This window comes from Haliotis cracherodii, unplaced genomic scaffold, assembly GCF_022045235.1.
Source record: "Haliotis cracherodii isolate W230 unplaced genomic scaffold, xgHalCrac1.p SCAF_1, whole genome shotgun sequence".
NCBI classification, from domain to species: domain Eukaryota; kingdom Metazoa; phylum Mollusca; class Gastropoda; order Lepetellida; family Haliotidae; genus Haliotis; species Haliotis cracherodii.
Window position 1 is genome coordinate 10,081,116 of NW_027266264.1, and position 18,241 is coordinate 10,099,356.

Here is an 18,241-nt window from a genome sequence, read left to right on the forward strand (position 1 = left end):
TATGTGTACCATGAACTATTTGACGTTTTTTCTTCGCTGGTTTGTTGTCTTCGCAACAGAGGTGTTCAGTCTATATGACGGCGGCTATGTTGCTGCATGTACGACGGCACATGCTGTCGCCGGCGCATGACGTCGCTGGACATATATTGTCCTATTCTAACCCGGATCTTCACGGGCTCACATTGTTTACACTACATACGTAATGCAAAATGTACTGTGGTAACCTGTAGCTCATCCTGAGATTGACGAAGTCTTTCTTGTCCCTGTCTTGTCATGTGCCGCAACTCGTAGTTGTAGTTATTGAATGAGTGGTTGGGGTTTCGTTTCACTCAGCTTTGAGACTGCCTCCGTGGTCTAGTGGTAGAGCGTCCGCCCGGAGAGCGGAAGGTCCAGGGTTCAATCCCGGGCCGCGTCATACAAAAAGACGTTAAAAGATTGTACTTGTTGTTACCCTGTCTGGCGCTCGGCATTAAGGGGCTAAAACAAGGACTGGTCGGCTCGGAGTCAGTATACTGTGTCTGAGTGGGGTATTCATGTTAAACTGTGGCATGGTATCTCAGTGAGCTAGCACTATAAATCGGCATCAGTCCGGACTAGTACAAGCAGCCACACACACAAATACACGTACATGCACGTCGCTATATAAGTGCAATAATCTTGGACGCGACGTTAAACCCAATTTCACCTCACCTCACCTCACTCAGCTTTGAAAAGTATTCCAGTTATATGATGGCTTGTCACCATGATGTGGGACTAAGCCCGAAATGATGCAGGTTTTATGCGTTTATCACTTTGATGAAAACCACGAGCAACGAGCTGACAAACCTAGAAACATTATCAGCGATTCAATCCCACGCCCATTAGTGTCTAACTTGCTAAGGGAAAGCAACTCTGCATAGCCATTTGTCGGGCTTTATACGATTGGGCCCATCCGTTCCTTATCCAAGATGACAATCTCATTTCCGGATTTGAGAACACTGAAATTTTAATGTGTTATATTGTGGAAATCGTTCTTGGATATAGCATCATTTTGAACGATACGTTGTGAAAGAAGTCTTTGTCCTCCAGTAGAAAACATAGCGCGATTGTTATAATTACTAGAAACACATAGATACATAGCGGAAATTGCGTTTTACTTCATTTACAACTGACAATAAGTATACATTATACTGTTATCTAATTTAATAAAAAAATAAAGAAATCCCAAATACAACAGGAGTTTGCTAATTTGGCAACTAATACAGACTATAAGGACACATTTGAACAACGACAACGACACTGTTTATCAAACAGTAAAACCGAAACGAATAAACAGTAATATAGTGTGCACCTGACTCAAGTAAACAGTAACATAGTGTGCAGCTGACACAAGTAAACAGTAACATAGTGTGCAGCTGACACAAGTAAACACTAAAATAGTGTGCAGCTGACACAAGTAAACAGTAACATAGTGTGCAGCTGACACAAGTAAACAGTAACATAGTGTGCAGCTGACACAAGTAAACAGTAACATAGTGTGAAGCTGACATGAGTAAACAGTAACACAGTGTGCAGCTGACATGAGTAAACAGTAACACAGTGTGCAGCTGACATGAGTAAACAGTTACATAGTGTGCAGCTGACACAAGTAAACAGTAACATAGTGTGCAGCTGACACAAGTAAACAGTAACACAGTGTGCAGCTGACACAAGTAAACAGTAACATAGTGTGCAGCTGACACAAGTAAACAGTAACATAGTGTGAAGCTGACACGAGTAAACAGTAACATAGTGTGCAGCTGACACGAGTAAACAGCAACATAGTGTGCAGCTGACACGAGTAAACAGTGAAAGAGCTAACAGAAATAAACATTTAGCAAACAAATCACAGTCATGCAACTGACGTCAAAAGCTGAGGGGCAAAAGAAAGTATGCCGGTTGTTATACTGTTGTTAAATTTGATTGTCTATTTAAATATCATTCATTGCTGCAACAGTTTGTACATTTTGTGTAAAATAATGGATTTGTTCAAAACTGGGGTATGAAATGAATTTGCAACCACATAACCCATACCATGTTTGGAATGTTGTAAATATGTAAAATGCAAGTCTATTCGTTTTCAAAGATAGATGTCTAAGATACCCATCAGCCGCTGTGTATTGTGCGAACAAATATTTTGTTTTAATTTTTTTATAATTTTAAAATAACTTTTATTCACAGAAATAAAATGATGTGAAAGTATGTGAGAGTTTATTTTAAGAATTCATTTTAAGTGCTGACCAAGCGCCACTACAATTCATTTTTCATATAACTACAGCTAACTTAAGATATATTCTATCAAAAATCAAGCATATGATAAAATCTAATGAGAGGTTAGTTTTCTTTGCTCCTCAATGTTATACGAAAATTGATTTTATGAATAGGACAAACCCAAAAACGCTAAAATATTATAAATCCATGCACAAAAGAAATGGCTATAAGAAATATAAATAAAAGCGACAAAACCATTTCCATATTCATAAAAATTATCTTACAAAATCAGAGTCGATTGTACGATTCCGACGATATCATTATCAAATAGTGATGATGCCCTGTGATCACGAAAAAGGTGAGCGTATTCTGCATATTAACTGACCTAAAGTTTCTATTACAAAAGGAATATTTACTTACTCCTCTTAAGTCAGCGCAGCTAACATATCTCGCTGCAGTATCACCATGGTATCTTCGAGTGTAATACAACATTCATAATACAACAGGGTAGAATAGGTCTTCAGCAACCCATGCTTGCCGTGAAAGGCCACTATTCTTGTCGTAGGTGGCGACCAATGGGATCGGGTGGTCAGGCTCGCTGACTTGGTTGATGCATATCATCATATCCCAGTTGCGGATATCGATGTTCATGATGTCAATCACTGGAATGTCTGGTCCAGACTCGATTATTTACAGACCGCTATAACTGGAATATTGCTGAGTGCGGCGTAAAACAACAAACATCCAATCATATTTAGTCAGTGTAGATGTATGGTAACACATCTCGTTGCATTATCTCCAAGGCAAATCTTATACAAGCGTTAATAAACATTCATAATAAAACTTCTGTTAAGCTCGGCACTTCAGTTTGCTCCAAAGGTGGTTCAGTTCCCGACGGAAATGTTCATTACAGAAGCTGTAGATGATGGGATTAGAGGCACTGTTTATAAAATACGACCTCAGGAACAGATTGTAAGCAGTCATCGCAGCTCCTTGAAGGTGGTCAAACACGTGTTTGTTGACAGCCCTGGTTGCCATCAGACCCAGATGCGGGAGGAAACTCAGCACAAACACCAGGGTGATGAGGAACAGCATGAAGGTCGTCTTCTGACCTCTTGGACGTTGAGACGATTTGCTGACGGAAGTAGACTGTGTTCTGTTGTGTCGTATTTTGGACTGAGACCCAACAGACAGTTTGTTTGAGTTGAGTGTCGTAACACTTGAACGTCCACAACCCTCTTCTTTATGAGGATTGATTGTAAGTTCTACAGCGGTTACAATGTTTCGAGAACTGCTTTCATCATTTGCTGCCTTGTTCGCATCTCCTTCGGTTGATGAGCTTAGAAAATCATCAGATGTGTTATTCGTCTCTGATGTTTGGTTTCCATGCGTTACCACTATTCTCAATGTTCTTCCATGGTTTTGCTCAGCCCTAACGCTTCTCCTGAAAGACCGTTGCCTGGCCACCTGCCGCCATATTAAACTGTAAAGCACAATAAGACTCAGAGTTGAGGAAATGAACACGAAAAACTGGACTCCGTTGTAGATCAGAGGATAGGGTGTCTTGATGTATTCGTCCGCCGTAGAGCAGTCTGAACCGTTAACGCGAACATCGTCTGTAGTCACAGTTCTTGAACCATAAAGAATGGCAGCCGGCAAGGACAACAGAAAAGATGAGAGCGAGCAAATGATTATTGCGACTTTAGCTACAAACGGTGTTGTCTGTCCTCGAAATGGCCGACATATTTTCTTGTATCTGTCCACCGCTACAGCAACGAGCACCGCTCCTGACGACATGGATGAGAACGTTACGAACACTCGCATTATTTTACAAAATCCATATTGTCCAAACGTGTAATTGAAACGCATGTCCGCTATCTCTACTGGAATACTGATGGCACAACTAACAAGGTCGAATATTGCCAGGGCCAAGATATAGCAACGGGTGGTGCTATGTTTAAACTTGAAAGTGTACACGTAGACGACAAGTGTGTTGCCAAGCAACCCAGTCAACATCAAAACGACAAGGAACAAGATGGCGGCTAGGACCTGCAGGGCGAACTCGTTGTCATGGCGATGAAGGTGAAGGTCATGGTCTTCATGGAAACTTACGTTGTCCATCCTTTCAAGAGAATCCTTAGACGAACTGAATAAAAATAAACAAACATGAATGTTTCATTTTAATAGGTTTAATACAGGCCACCACGCAGCTGACCATCCACTGCAGGAAACAACTTATCCTAAATTTGATTTTATAAATTAATCATTTTACGTCACTTGGGGTAATGATCAATATATATTACCAAAACAATCAATGGCAGACATGAAGTTCAACCCGGCGACGTATGTCACACGTTCCTGACCGACCGCCTCCTTGGTCTAGCGTCTAACCGGACAGGGAAAGGTTGTTGGTTCGATCCCTTGATAGCGTCACACCAAATGCGTTAAAATAAGGTAATTGTTGTTACTCTGCCTAGCGCGTGGCATCAAGGGGATAAACTAAGGACAAGAACAATGGTTAACGACTTTGAGTACAAATACGTTTCAAGCATCAACACTATAAATGAAATATATACTGTCCATGAATTGCGGTGAGTCCAAAGTGATGGATATTGTTTCGCAAATAAAGGAACACATGTCCACAGTCGTTTTATGTTATACTGTATATGAAAGGGCTTTCTTACCAAAAAATCAATAAATAATGCATTCGATTGAAGCCATGGTACTTATAAATCGAAATTAATACACGATTTAACACTAGTTGAAACGTAGTGCTTGTACTTACACTGAAATATTTCACTGGAGGACTGCTATCACCAAGCCCGTTCGTTGAGCGCACACTAGTATTGTATAAACACATATACGTGACTGATTTAACCATGACACTTTGTTGGTGTTGAGCGATAACACAATACATCAGCAGAAGAGTGGGGGTGGGTGGGTGGGGGGAGGGGGGTGGTTGAGTGACTAGACAGGATGAGGCCACTTCCAACTTCCAAATGTAATCCTCTCTGGTTGTGACGATGTGTGTTATACGCGGTGTCATATCGCAGTAGGGGATGATATGTCAGGAAATCTATTATTCAATTTAGGATGTCTGTAAGCGAACTTTTGTTACAGTACTTATCAAATGAGTAATTACTTCCTTTCGTTACATTGCATGCGCAAAGTTCAAGATGAGACTTGGTAAGTGTTGGTTCTTTGATGTGTGGCTTGAGTCGTCATTAAGGGGCTGGACACACCACGGCATCGCGGCGGCCCGGAGACAGTCGAGTCTAGACGAAGCAAACCAATGGATGACTGCATGAGAAACGATTTACGCTGTTCGGGACACGAGGACAGACAATCTGCCAGGTCACACACTGCAAGCACCAGATCATCAAAGTCGGCTTGGAAAGACCAGCATGGGGACTTTAGGGACCACAATATGATGACATAAATTTGAATTCATTTGAAGATACTTGAAAAAACGGCGTCCAAAGTTAGGTTGAAGGACTATAAACAAAAGCGACCCTTTCAATATTTGTAAGAAAATTCTGCTAAATGCAGAGTAGATTGTACGATTCCGACTATATCATGAGCATGTGTCTATGAACCACTATCACTTAGTGATGATACCAGGTGTTCACGAAAAGGTGAGCGTATCATTCCCCACCAGTGGCACCGTCACAAACACATGCAAAGGTAAGCCAATTGTTCACCTGAATAAACACGGGAACATATGGTACAAGTCAAAACAGTTTGTCACTGATGCGTCAAATTTGGAAATGTCCTCCACGTGTCTACCATGAAGCGTTTCGAAAGTTTGAAACCTGTAGACTTGATCTGACAAACTTTGAGCATGAGTCGTATGACGGGCACACCTCAAAAGTTGTGAAATGTGAACACCAAAGGCTGGAGCTGCTGGAATATAGAGAAAGATGACCATTGGAAAGTTGAAGTCGCCCCTTTTGTCATACAGTCTTGTTAAGAGTTTTTGACACTCTGAATCTCTATGCATAGATGTAAATATGAAAGAGACGAGGCGGTCTCACTGGTCTCCTTTGTTTCTTGTTCAGATGGGTAATCAGTGGAATGGAATTGGCTATTTGACCATTATTAAACGATGTCAGATAATGGATATACCTGAAGCTGAACATCTTGGTCAGAGCACAATTAGTGCCTATGAGGGTACCAACGCCTTGCCAAAATGCCTTATCATTTTATTCAAATCAAAAATATATAAAATATACCATACAAGTCTAGTTTTCATTGACAGAGCCTTAGGGCTCCTTTTTATTATTTATTATATGACAAATAATTTCAAAACGTTTTCGTATTTAATTTTAAATGTTGATCTGAGTTCTCGCCGACAGAGGTCGCATGCGTGAAATGTAGTTGACACCTTGCTGATAGCGAACTGTCAAACTGAACACAGTGTGTGACGCATACACATCTAGACTACCGTTCTACATGTATTGCACACCAAGTTACTATGACATACCATACCTAGTTACTATGACATACCATACCTAGTTACTATGACATACCATACCTAGTTACTATGACATACCATACCTAGTTACTATGACATACCATACCTAGTTACTATGACATACCATACCTAGTTACTATGACATGAAGGAGCACGGATGAACCAGTCGTCCAATTCCCCGGAATTGGCGTGCCTTTGGTCACGGGTTCGAATCTTAAATTCTCCTGGAATTTATGTTGCGGACAAGATATTTTCTCGGTCACTACTTCCAAATGCGCATTGTTTTTGCTGTGAAAGGATGCACCAAATTATTATTAAATCTTCAGCATGTCCAACAAACAAGTGGTTTTGTGTATCCCCTGGGGACACACTATTCAAACCAAAGAAATCTCTGCTTCACTTGGGGTTTCCCCTGTCATATTCCTCTACACTGGAGACTAAATTGCCAGTGTATATGAAGGTATGCTGCCAGTGTGTGTGGAGGTGTGTTGCCAGTGTGTGTTGAGGTATGTTGCCAGTGTGTATGAAGGTATGTTGCCAGTGTGTGTGGAGGTGTGTTGCCAGTGTGTGTTGAGGTATGTTGCCAGTGTGTGTGAAGGTATGTTGCCAGTGTGTGTGGAGGTGTGTTGCCAGTGTGTGTGGAGGTATGTTGCCAGTGTGTGTTGAGGTATGTTGCCAGTGTGTGTTGAGGTATGTTGCCAGTGTGTGTGAAGGTATGTTGCCAGTGTGTATGAAGGTATGTTGCCAGTGTGTGTGGAGGTGTGTTGCCAGTGTGTGTTGAGGTGTGTTGCCAGTGTGTATGAAGGTATGTTGCCAGTGTGTGTGGAGGTGTGTTGCCAGTGTGTGTTGAGGTATGTTGCCAGTGTGTGTGAAGGTATGTTGCCAGTGTGTATGAAGGTATGTTGCCAGTGTGTGTTGGGGTATGTTGCCAGTGTGTGTTCAGGTATGTTGCCAGTGTGTGTTGAGGTATGTTGCCAGTGTGTGTTGAGGTATGTTGCCAGTGTGTGTGGAGGTAGGTTGCCAGTGTGTGTTGGGGTATGTTGCCCGTGTGTGTTCAGGTATGTTGCCAGTGTGTGTTGAGGTATGTTGCCAGTGTGTGTTGAGGTATGTTGCCAGTGTGTGTGAAGGTATGTTGCCAGTGTGTTGAGGTATGTTGCCAGTGTGTGTGAAGGTATGTTGCCAGTGTGTGTATGAAGGTATGTTGCCAGAGTGTGTGTTGAGGTATGTTGCCAGTGTGTGTTGAGGTATGTTGCCAGTGTGTGTTGAGGTATGTTGCCAGTGTGTGTGGGGGGTATGTTGCCAGTGTGTGTGGAGGTATGTTGCCGGTGTGTTGAGGTATGTTGCCAGTGTGTGTGAAGGCGTGTTGCCAGTGTGTGTGAAGGTATGTTGCCAGTGTGTGTGAAGGTATGTTGCCAGTGTGTGTGAAGGTATGTTGCCATTGTGTGTTGAGGTATGTTGCCAGTGTGTGTGAAGGTATGTTGCCAGTGTGTTGAGGTATGTTGCCAGTGTGTGTGAAGGTATGTTGCCAGTGTGTGTATGAAGGTATGTTGCCAGAGTGTGTGTTGGGGTATGTTGCCAGTGTGTGTTCAGGTATGTTGCCAGTGTGTGTTCAGGTATGTTGCCAGTGTGTGTTGAGGTATGTTGCCAGTGTGTGTGGAGGTATGTTGCCAGTGTGTATGAGGGTATGTTGCCAGTGTGTGTGGAGGTATGTTGCCAGTGTGTGTTGAGGTATGTTGCCAGTGTGTGTGGAGGTATGTTGCCAGTGTGTGTGGAGGTATTCTGCCAGTGTGTGTGAAGGTATGTTGCCAGTGTGTTGAGGTATGTTGCCAGTGTGTGTGGAGGTATGTTGCCAGTGTGTGTGGAGGTGTGTTGCCAGTGTGTGTATGAAGGTATGTTGACAGTGTGTGTGTATGAAGGTATGTTGCCAGTGTGTGTGGAGGTATGTTGCCAGTGTGTGCTGAGGTATGTTGCCAGTGTGTGTTGAGGTATGTTGCCGGTGTGTTGAGGTATGTTGCCAGTGTGTGTGGAGGTATGTTGCCAGTGTGTATGAAGGTATGTTGCCAGTGTGTATGAAGGTATGTTGCCAGCGTGTGTTGAGGTATGTTGCCAGTGTGTGTGGAGGTATGTTGTCTGTGTGTGTGGAGGTATGTTGCCAGTGTGTCAAATCCAAACCTTGGGTAACAGGATCTCATCGAGTGTTTTTAAGATTTTACATATCGGCTAAAGAGTAATAAAAACACACCTTGGATCAACAAATACTGGTATACATGATATTAGCCGGCACGTGAGGTTGGAATGGCGGATCTCCTACTGTATATAACATATATCATCATGTTACATTATTTATCAAGTTTTTATTTGAAATTAACTTTCATTGACCACCTTATAACGAGTTATATACCACAAGTTTATAACACAAACACGTCTTCAAGAATATCACACCACTTCAATTAGTTTGCAGTATTAAAATGACAAACATTCACAAGTTTTATAATTAATCAAAGAACATTCAGAATAAATAAATAAAATTATTTTTAAAACTAATCTGTCAGAGAAGTGTTAACACTGAATGATTCTAAACAATATCACTATGATTTGGAGACCCAAGCCTTCTCTCACAACGGAGGTCCACAAGCCCTGTTGTCACTGCAGACATAAATCCACTTGGTGCATCCGTTACAAGGACATATTTCATGTTCCTAGTTGTCCGTGTCGCATTCTTTTAATTACTCCTTCCGAGAATCAAAAAAGTGAACTTTTATTAACATATTGATGATTGTGTAGGATGTGTTTCATCATTTAAGTATTTAGGTGTTATGTTTTCCAGACCTTAGTTTGGGAGTAAACATTTACCTTATCACTGTATGCATACTAATCGAGTTCTTTTTAGTTGAATGAAATCTCAGTGTGAATACACAATGCCATGTCATTGTGTATTCACTGCTTTCGGCCATGGGAGCCGTGCCCATTTACACTTGTCAGAGGGGTACACAAAGTATGTGATCTAGACTACAAGTTGTCGGACTTTCATTTTTGTGGAAGCTTCGGTGACTGGGTGGGTTGGATCGCTGACTTTGTGTGCTGGCGATTAGGTGCCTCACTCTGGCAAGTGTGGGTTCGAATCCCGGACGGGACTCAACCCCCCAAAAGTACGAGAATCTATACTTTACTAAGAAAGTGTTATCCCAAATATAACATTTGTTACATTTGACCACTTTCTAAATGGCATTGTGTATTCACTGCTTTCGGCCATGGGAGCCGTGCCCATTTACACTTGTCAGAGGGGTACACAAAGTAGGTGATCTAGACTACAAGTTGTTGGACTGTTGGCAGTGTTGGCAGTGTGGGTTCGAATCACAGATGGGACTCAACCCAAATAACTACTACAATCTGTACTTTACCGTGAAAGTGTTATTCCAAATATAGCATTTGTTAAATATAAACCCTTATAAGACATTCTTCAAAATATTCCAAATTGTGTCTCATGTTATCATATGCTGCTGAAATATGGGGACTGGATATAGTTGAATGAAATCGAAGATGTGTAGTGCATGAACTCAGGACTGCTGTTATATTAGTGTAAATAGGAATGATAGACTGTGTATTTTATGTAAGAAAGCATATTTAGAAGATGAATACAGTAAACTACGTTTATAACGAACACGCTTATAACGAACCGGCGGATATAACGAACTGTTTTTTGGGTCCCGTACATTTGCTGTATATATGCTTATAACGAACTACGGTTATAACGAACTAAAATTTGTGGTCCCTTTGAGTTCGTTATAACCGTAGTTAACTGTATATTTTTTACACAATTACATAATTTTAATAATGTTAAGCATAACATAATTCAACCTTCTTCAACGTCAACTAAAACTGTAACAGTAATCAAGCAATGATATTAAGGCAATGTCTATTACAATTCCATATTTTCTCACTGAAGATGACGGTATCCTCCCAAAATGTAGACCTGCCAAAACGCAGACCTGTTAAAACAACACTCGTTATGGCTGGTTGCATCAGTATTTAGTACCCTGTACCCTTAAGTAAAATGGTATCACCCATGTAACAAGAAAGAAAGCTGGGTAGAGTTCACAATTTTTTATTCAAATGTTATTTTATTGTCATTTATGATTATCAGTCATTTTCACTTGTTTATCATCAGTGGACCAACTGCATCCAGGTACTGAAGGGGTGTCTTTTCACGGCGATGAAGCTGTTCCTTCTCTCTGTAGACAACCTTCCTGGGTGGCGGTGCTGCTCCAAATTGAATCTGCGCTAGTTTCGCTCTCTCCGAAGTTTCTACCTTCTGGATCAGTTCGATAAATCTGAAGATGTTTGGATGCTTGTGCTGGAGGGACTTGCCGATTCTGGAGTGGAAACCTTCTAGGTTGTTGTTTGTACGGGGCCCTTGTGTCGCATGGTGATTCCACAGTCGAGGTGGGAACCGGGCGTCGTCATCCACCCATGTCGTAACCTCCAGTACACATTTTCATTCTTCGTCCTGTACTTAGCATACGTGTAGCCGTCTAGGAGAACTTGTGGGGCACCTTTCTGGGACAAGACATACTCATCTTTCGTAAGTCCGGCCATGGCTTAATTGGACGAGGTTGAAGCTGCTGCTGATTTAAAGATTTTACGTCCGCTTCGCATTTATTGCATTTCGCGGAGGGGGTAGGTGGGGAAGTAATGATAGATAGGTTAAATAAACGAATCACCATACCCAAAAAACAGAAACTAACCGGGGAGTAACCTATGCTATCCTAGAGAAGGTACTAGAGAGTATTATTACTAGGGGTGTTATTTTCATTAAGAGACGTGGGGCCATAACTTTATCTTACGGGGTGAAGGTTGGGTTGGTACAGCATATTGGGTGATTGAAAGTTTGCAGTTTGGCTGCATTAATAAATATAGGGAGTGGTTGAATAAAGAAAGAAACTGGGGTTAAATGAAGGGACTGTAAAAGCCGGTAATCCCTGGGAGGGGGGGGGTTATGACTTGGTTAGGTGGCGAGCGGTGTGGGCTTGTGGTAGGCGCTGGCTGGCTAAACGGGTTTCTTTGTTTAGTGTGTGGATAACTGGGTTTTGGGCGCGGACGTCGGAGAGGACGACTCGCGTTGGAAATTTGGATCCCGATCCGAAAATTAAGGGAGATTGTTGACTAGAGCAAAGTAATTTTATATAGTTTTGTTTGGGAGATTCTAAATTCTGTCTAGGAGGTCTGCTTTAATGATAAATTGTGTTATTGCATTGAAGATGTGGATAGGGTTGGCAGGGTTGAGGAGTAGTGAGAGGTTTTGTTTATAGTTAGAGGGGACAGCTAGGTAAAGTTCAGAGTGAAGGGTGTTATAGAAAGGACAGCTGTTAAAAATATGGTACAAGTCTTCAGGTTTTTTACAGTATATACAATTCCCGTCCGGGTGCCTGCCTTGTTTGTGTAGATTGTGGTTGAGGTTTGTATTGCCGTTAATAATTCTTGATATGAGATTGTCAAGGTGGTTGGAGTTGTTGAAGTTGCGACATTTTAGATTGGGTTGCGTAAAAATTGATCTGAGCCATTGCGAATTGGTGTTTTGGATTATGTTATTGTAGTTTGGGAGTTTGATAGACCTTTTTATTTTATTCTTGATTTCTGCTTTCGAGGTATGGAAGTAGATTTCAAGAGATGGCTGTTGGGTGGCTATTTTGGCTGCGATGTGTGCTGTGTTATTCCCTGGTATATTGGTGTGTCCTGGGGCCCAGAGTAGACTGATTTGTTTGTTGTTGTTATTGAGTTGGTTTGTGAGAGTAATAATATTATTGATGAGGTCTGGACGTGTTCTGGAGTGTTTGTTTTGTATTTGTTTGAGTGACGTTAGTGAGTCGGATATTATTAGGAATTTTTGTTGAATAATTGTTTTGGTAGCGTATTGTATAGCGGCTATGTATTGTAGGGAGGGGGGGGGGTATGTATTATGTTGCTTAGATTTTTGGTGAGTATTAGCTTCTGCAGGTGGGTCATATATGGAGCTTGGTCTGGGGAATTTTGGAATTTGTGTGCCGTCTGTTTGTTGATGTTGTTGTATTTTTGTTTTATTATTTTAAAAATTGGATTGTGTTGTGCCCCAGCCCAGTAGTTGAGAATGGTTTGTTGTATTCGGTGTTTGATGGAGCTTACTTACTTACTTATATTGGAGATTTAACGTGCGCTTTCCGACTGCAAGCGTATGTCGCACACGGGCCCGGCCAGGCCATTTAATGTGTTTTCAAAAAGGGGAAAAGTGAGTTTGTGCAACCCAGGAGGGGGGCTTTAGGGGTTGCTTATATAGTAATTTTGAAATTTTGAGATTTGGAAAGAATGCCAAGAGTGGGTGGGGGACGAACTAAGGGAGCTGTGTGTGTTGTGTGGTTATTAAATAAGGTAGTTTTGGTTTTAATATTTTATTTGGGGTTTAAATGCGGCTAAGTAGTCCTGTTTTTATTAGGTATATTCCTAAGGCTTTGAATTTTGTGGATTTAGGATTGATTCTAGTGTAAGTCCGGTTTTAAGATTTAGGGTGGTCTATAGTGTTGTTCGGTGTGTTTGGTAGTGTGTGCAGTGAATGAGTACGTGTTCTGGTGTTTCTTGTTGTTTGCAATGTGGGCAGTTTCCTGTTGTGTGTAGATTAGCTATTTTACGGTGATTATTTAGTTTGGTATGGCCTGTTTGTAGTTTGGTAATTATTCTGTCGATTTGTTTGGATGGGTGTAGTATTTTTGGTTTATTTAGGTTTTTTTTTAGTACTTTCCTGATTTGGCTATTTGAGTTTTGGTATATATTTTGCCATTTTTTGTTGATTTTTTGTTTAGTGACACTTTTGATTTCTGATTTTGAGCTGGGTAAGTTTAAGCTTATTTCTGGGAGTTTAAGGGATAATTTTGCTGCTTTGATGGAGCTCATGTTCAAATATATTTATATGTTATACCATACACAAGAGAAGGAAGTGATTGAGAACATTTGGTATATTCTTACACAAATCCCACAACTTGTTTAAAGGTAATGTGTGAATAAGATTTGTGATGTACCGGGAGCAGATTAAAGAAAGGGGGAGTTTTTTTAAGACAATGTTGTTGTTGTCCACTACTGCTCATTGTCTCAACATATTGATAATCCTTCATAGCAGGGGAAGTGGACCAGTCCATTCATTAATTAGGTGTGACCAGCATGGCCCAATTAATTAGTGAGCTAATTTTAACTGCTTCTTGGGAGGTCTGCATTTTTTAGGTCTACGTTATGGGAGGGAACCAAGATGACGGACATGCCGATATCATGTGATGAATAAACGCCTTAGAATTGTTGTGTTGATAAGAAACAAGCCAGGGTATCGGGAAGAAGGGACATCCTTGTTGCCGGGAAGTAGACGCCGGCTTTCAAAATACGTTCAAAGTGAAAGCTATTCTACGCCCGCGATTCGCTATGCAGAGTTACGTCCCTTGGGCACGCGAGAAACCTATGATTGTGTGTTCGAATCCCGGTTCGCCCTGATTATGTTTCTAGGTTTGTCAGCACCATACTCGTGCTCATTGGTTTCACCGAAGTGGTAAACGTCTGAGACCTGCATCACTTCGGGCTTTCCTCCCACATTAAGCTGACACTGATATAACTGGAATACTGTTAAAAGCGGCGTTAAACCAAACTCACTCACTCACACACTATTCTACGCCTTAGTCAACAGCACTCCAATCTGTGAGATCTTGACTCTGTCTCCACACAATGTTGACAGTTCCCGCCCTCCTGTGAGGTAATGTTTTAAGTGAGTCGATTGCTTTCGCCACGATTATGTTTCTAGGTTTGTCAGCACCATACCTGTGCTCGTGGGTGTCACTGAAGTGGTAAACGTTTGAGACCTGCATCACTTCAGGCTTTCCTCCCACATCACGCTGATGCCACGTGAACACTGTTCAAAGCGGCATTAGACCCAGCTCATTCACTCACCGATTTTGTTTTGTCATTGAATAAAATCTATAAACCTCACATTCTGAATAGTATTGTTTGTTTATTTGTTATTGAACGTCAAACTCTTGCACGTTTAGTTTGGTCCAAGTATGTTTCCTAACTGTTTACACTCAGCAATATTCCAGCTATATGACGGCAGTATGTTTATAGTCGAGTTTGGATCAGACAATCCAGTGATCATCATGAGCATCGATCTACGCATTTGGGATACGATTACATGCATCAACCAAGTCAGCGAGCCTGACCACCCGAACCCGTTAGACGCCTCTTTCGACAAGCATGGGTCGCTGACCAATTCTAACCCGAATCTTCACGGGTCCTGAACGGCGGAAATAATATACTTTATCGAACCTCGTTGTGTCGAACCTAGATGTGTCGGATTCCCGATTGCCTCGAACTCATTAGGGTGTCCCAGTAACCAATTAAAGTATAAAATTCCCCTGATGTCTCGAAACCCGGATAAGTTGAACGTTTTTCCATGTCCCCATGAGTTCGACACAACGAGGTTTGACTTATATTGGTTTTAATATGTCATTACTAAAAACGATTTATACACGTGAAACATTTGTATACATAAATGCATTATGATTTAGAAAATGACATTAATATTTGTAAAAACACAGTCTAAAATAGTCGAAATAAAACGTCAAACCAACAGGGGCAGTTATATTCGTATTTAACACTAACATGAATTTATACTTCCGAATCACTGAAAGGTTACTGATGACTCCATGGGATTGCAAAACAAATCAGCACAGTCTGTCCTACTGGTAACGAACGTGGTCAAGACGACAAATGTAAAGGTCAAGGTCACGCTACACGAACAGTTCAAACTTTAGCAAATGATCACTCAGTTGTTGGCTGAAAAAGATCTTTTCATTGGTGTCGCTTAGGATGTTTTTCAGGGGTAGGGAGCGGGTAGTGTCTGAAAACGTAAGGAAATAGGTTTCTCGTCCTACATTGAACTTTGATCAGGTCCCTGAGCAGGGAGCTCCAGGAGATCTTTCATTGAAGGCACCTGACTTTTTGTTGGCTGACAACTGCTTCAGGTATTTCGTGTCACGCTTCCCCAAAGCTGAGTCAGTTCCGAGCTAGTTCAGCCTGTGCTATTAATTAAGTTCATGTAAATACACTACTCAATCCCCTTGGGTTCATTGCTGTGCAGAGTTGCGTCCCTTGGGCATGCCAGAAACCTATGATCGTGGGTCCGAATCCAGGTTCGCCCCGATTATGTTCCTAGGTTTGTGAGCACAATAACCGCTCTCGTGGGTTTCACATATGTGGTAAACGTCTAAGACCTGCATCACTTCTGGCTTTCCCCTCATATTATGTTCCCAGGTTTGTCAGCACAATAACCGTTGTTGTTGGTTTCATCAAAACTGTAAACTTCTAAATAAAAGCGACAAAACCCTTTCCATATCCATAAGATTTCCAGCCAAAAGCAGAGCCGATGGTACGAATCCGACTATATCATGAGCATGTGTCCATGAATCACTATCAAATACCTGCATCACTTCGGGCTTTCCTGCCACATTAAGCTGACATACCGTAATGTAACTGGAATAGTGTTCAAAACGGCATTAAAACCAACTCACTCACTCAATTTTATTTTATTTTTAAAAATAGAACTGATATTTTGTGTGTATGTATGAGTGTGACACGCCGTGATATAACTGTAATACTGTAATACTGCGTTAAACCCAACTCACTCACTCACTCACGTATCAAATAGTAAAACGTCTGTGAATAAACAAAAGGGGGAAGAAAATCGACATCAGTCTCGCCGACATGACACTTCATGAAATACGTTCGCATTCACAACTTCTGTAATTCATGTGAGTTAAAAATCAATGGATATTAACAATATCGTCAAGTTTGTCAAGCTTAGAAGCACCCTCAGACTGATATGTCTTTAGTATTTTTCTCTCTTTTTAGAATATTTTAGATAGAGTGTGAAAACAGAGGCGTAAGTGTCCTCTGATAAACTATCAAATCCACATTAGAAAAGAATATTTTAGTAAAATATTAAATCTTATTAATTCTGAAAAATTATATGAATTATATATTGTTTAACTCGTTTTTATATTTCAGATGATATGCATTCGATAAAGGTTAGCTGTGAATCGGTCACTAATTTACAATAGAACAAAGACCAAAATTATTTTAACAAACATGCTACAAATAATTGTGATTACAAAATTACATAGTGATCAATGCCTTGGAAAATGTAACCAGTAAACTTTATGTTTTGTTATTAATATCGTATGCATCACCTACCGTCATCTTTCCCGTAATTCGAGTATCGGTGAAGTAGGAACGCTACTGCAATAACCCAAGAAGACTGAATCCTATTTTAAGTGGAACAGCGTTTCAGCGGCGGATGCTCTGTACACTCCTGTAACAGGATCATATCATCATACAGCCGGATGCAGCTTGCTTTTAATTTCATCTTTCACTTGTACATTCCCGGATGAGCTGAGATCGCTACGACTCCTAAAGAGAAGACTGCCTTTCGTGGCCTATGACGTCATTCTATTGTATAAAATATTTTATATTCTAAAATTGTTCTATTGTTTAAAAGGCTGAGTAGTTTTCGAAATGGACAGTTAGTTGTCCATTATTCATTATCATGAAGAAACATTTCAATTGATTTGCACTTGCAATTCACGGAACTAATTTGTATATATTGACAAGGGAATAATTTCAAATTTTTGTTGGAAAATGTGCCCCCAGCGGGGTTCGAAGCCGCATTATGTGATTTGTGGATGTCTAACAGTCGAAATCAGCCAAAGCAACACACTTCAGTACCGTGTGAAATTAACTTACAAATATTTTTAAATATTTGTATAATCCTTAAAAGCCCAGAACATGATATGTAAAAATGTTGTGTGACAGTATACATTACCTGAAACAATGTTCATAATTAAAGCAATTAGATAAACCTTTAACGGACACAAAACCACAAAATTACAGGGTGAACATATATATCTACGGTGGCCCATACTCGCCACTGGTGAGATCATTGTTCACTGTATGCCTCTATATTTTATCTGGCGGCCGCAAGATACTTCCACTGGTGAGATCATTTCCCCCTGTAAACCTCTATATTTTATCTCATAGATAAAATATAGAGGCATACAGTGAAAAACGATCTCACCAGTGGCGGGTATGGGCCACCGTATATATCCTTGTTCGGAGTTCTATACTAACCTATAATTCCCGCCAGCATGTATTTACAACGCGCAATAGGACCCCATGAAATTGTTGAGTGCCGTGTACCATGCATTGTAAATATGCTCGCGACGGAGCTTGGTGCACGTCAACAGTGACAGAGAAGGTATTCCGCATAATGCAAGCGCGACCCACAGTATAAATACAGGCTGCAAAAAGATCTCGAAAATCTTCAAATATTTTCCATAAGAGAAAGTTTTGTCAAAGTGTAAAAGTATGGAGGTGTTTTATCCCAGCGATTCTCTAATCCTTATAGATATTGGGACTCGGCTTCATCATTTTTCAGTAAGCGTACTGACTGATACGAATGGCGTTGTTCTTATGCACACG

General features: G+C 40.9%; 1 protein-coding gene across 1 annotated transcript; it reads right to left on the minus strand.

Moving 5' to 3' along the window:
* Window positions 1-2,803: 2,803 nt before the first annotated feature.
* Window positions 2,804-5,105, minus strand: LOC139459640 (alpha-2Da adrenergic receptor-like). The gene is made up of 2 exons (XM_071241237.1): window positions 5,015-5,105; window positions 2,804-4,375 (listed from the first exon to the last, which is right to left on the minus strand). The coding sequence occupies exon 2, from the start codon at window positions 4,348-4,350 to the stop codon at window positions 3,079-3,081; it is 1,272 nt and encodes a 423-aa protein (XP_071097338.1). The 5' UTR covers window positions 4,351-4,375; window positions 5,015-5,105; the 3' UTR covers window positions 2,804-3,078.
* Window positions 5,106-18,241: the final 13,136 nt, after the last annotated feature.

Bases quoted from the DNA above. Each gene is read 5' to 3' on its own strand.
- LOC139459640 (XM_071241237.1), bottom strand. From the start codon at position 4,350: ATGGACAACGTAAGTTTCCATGAAGACCATGACCTTCACCTTCATCGC.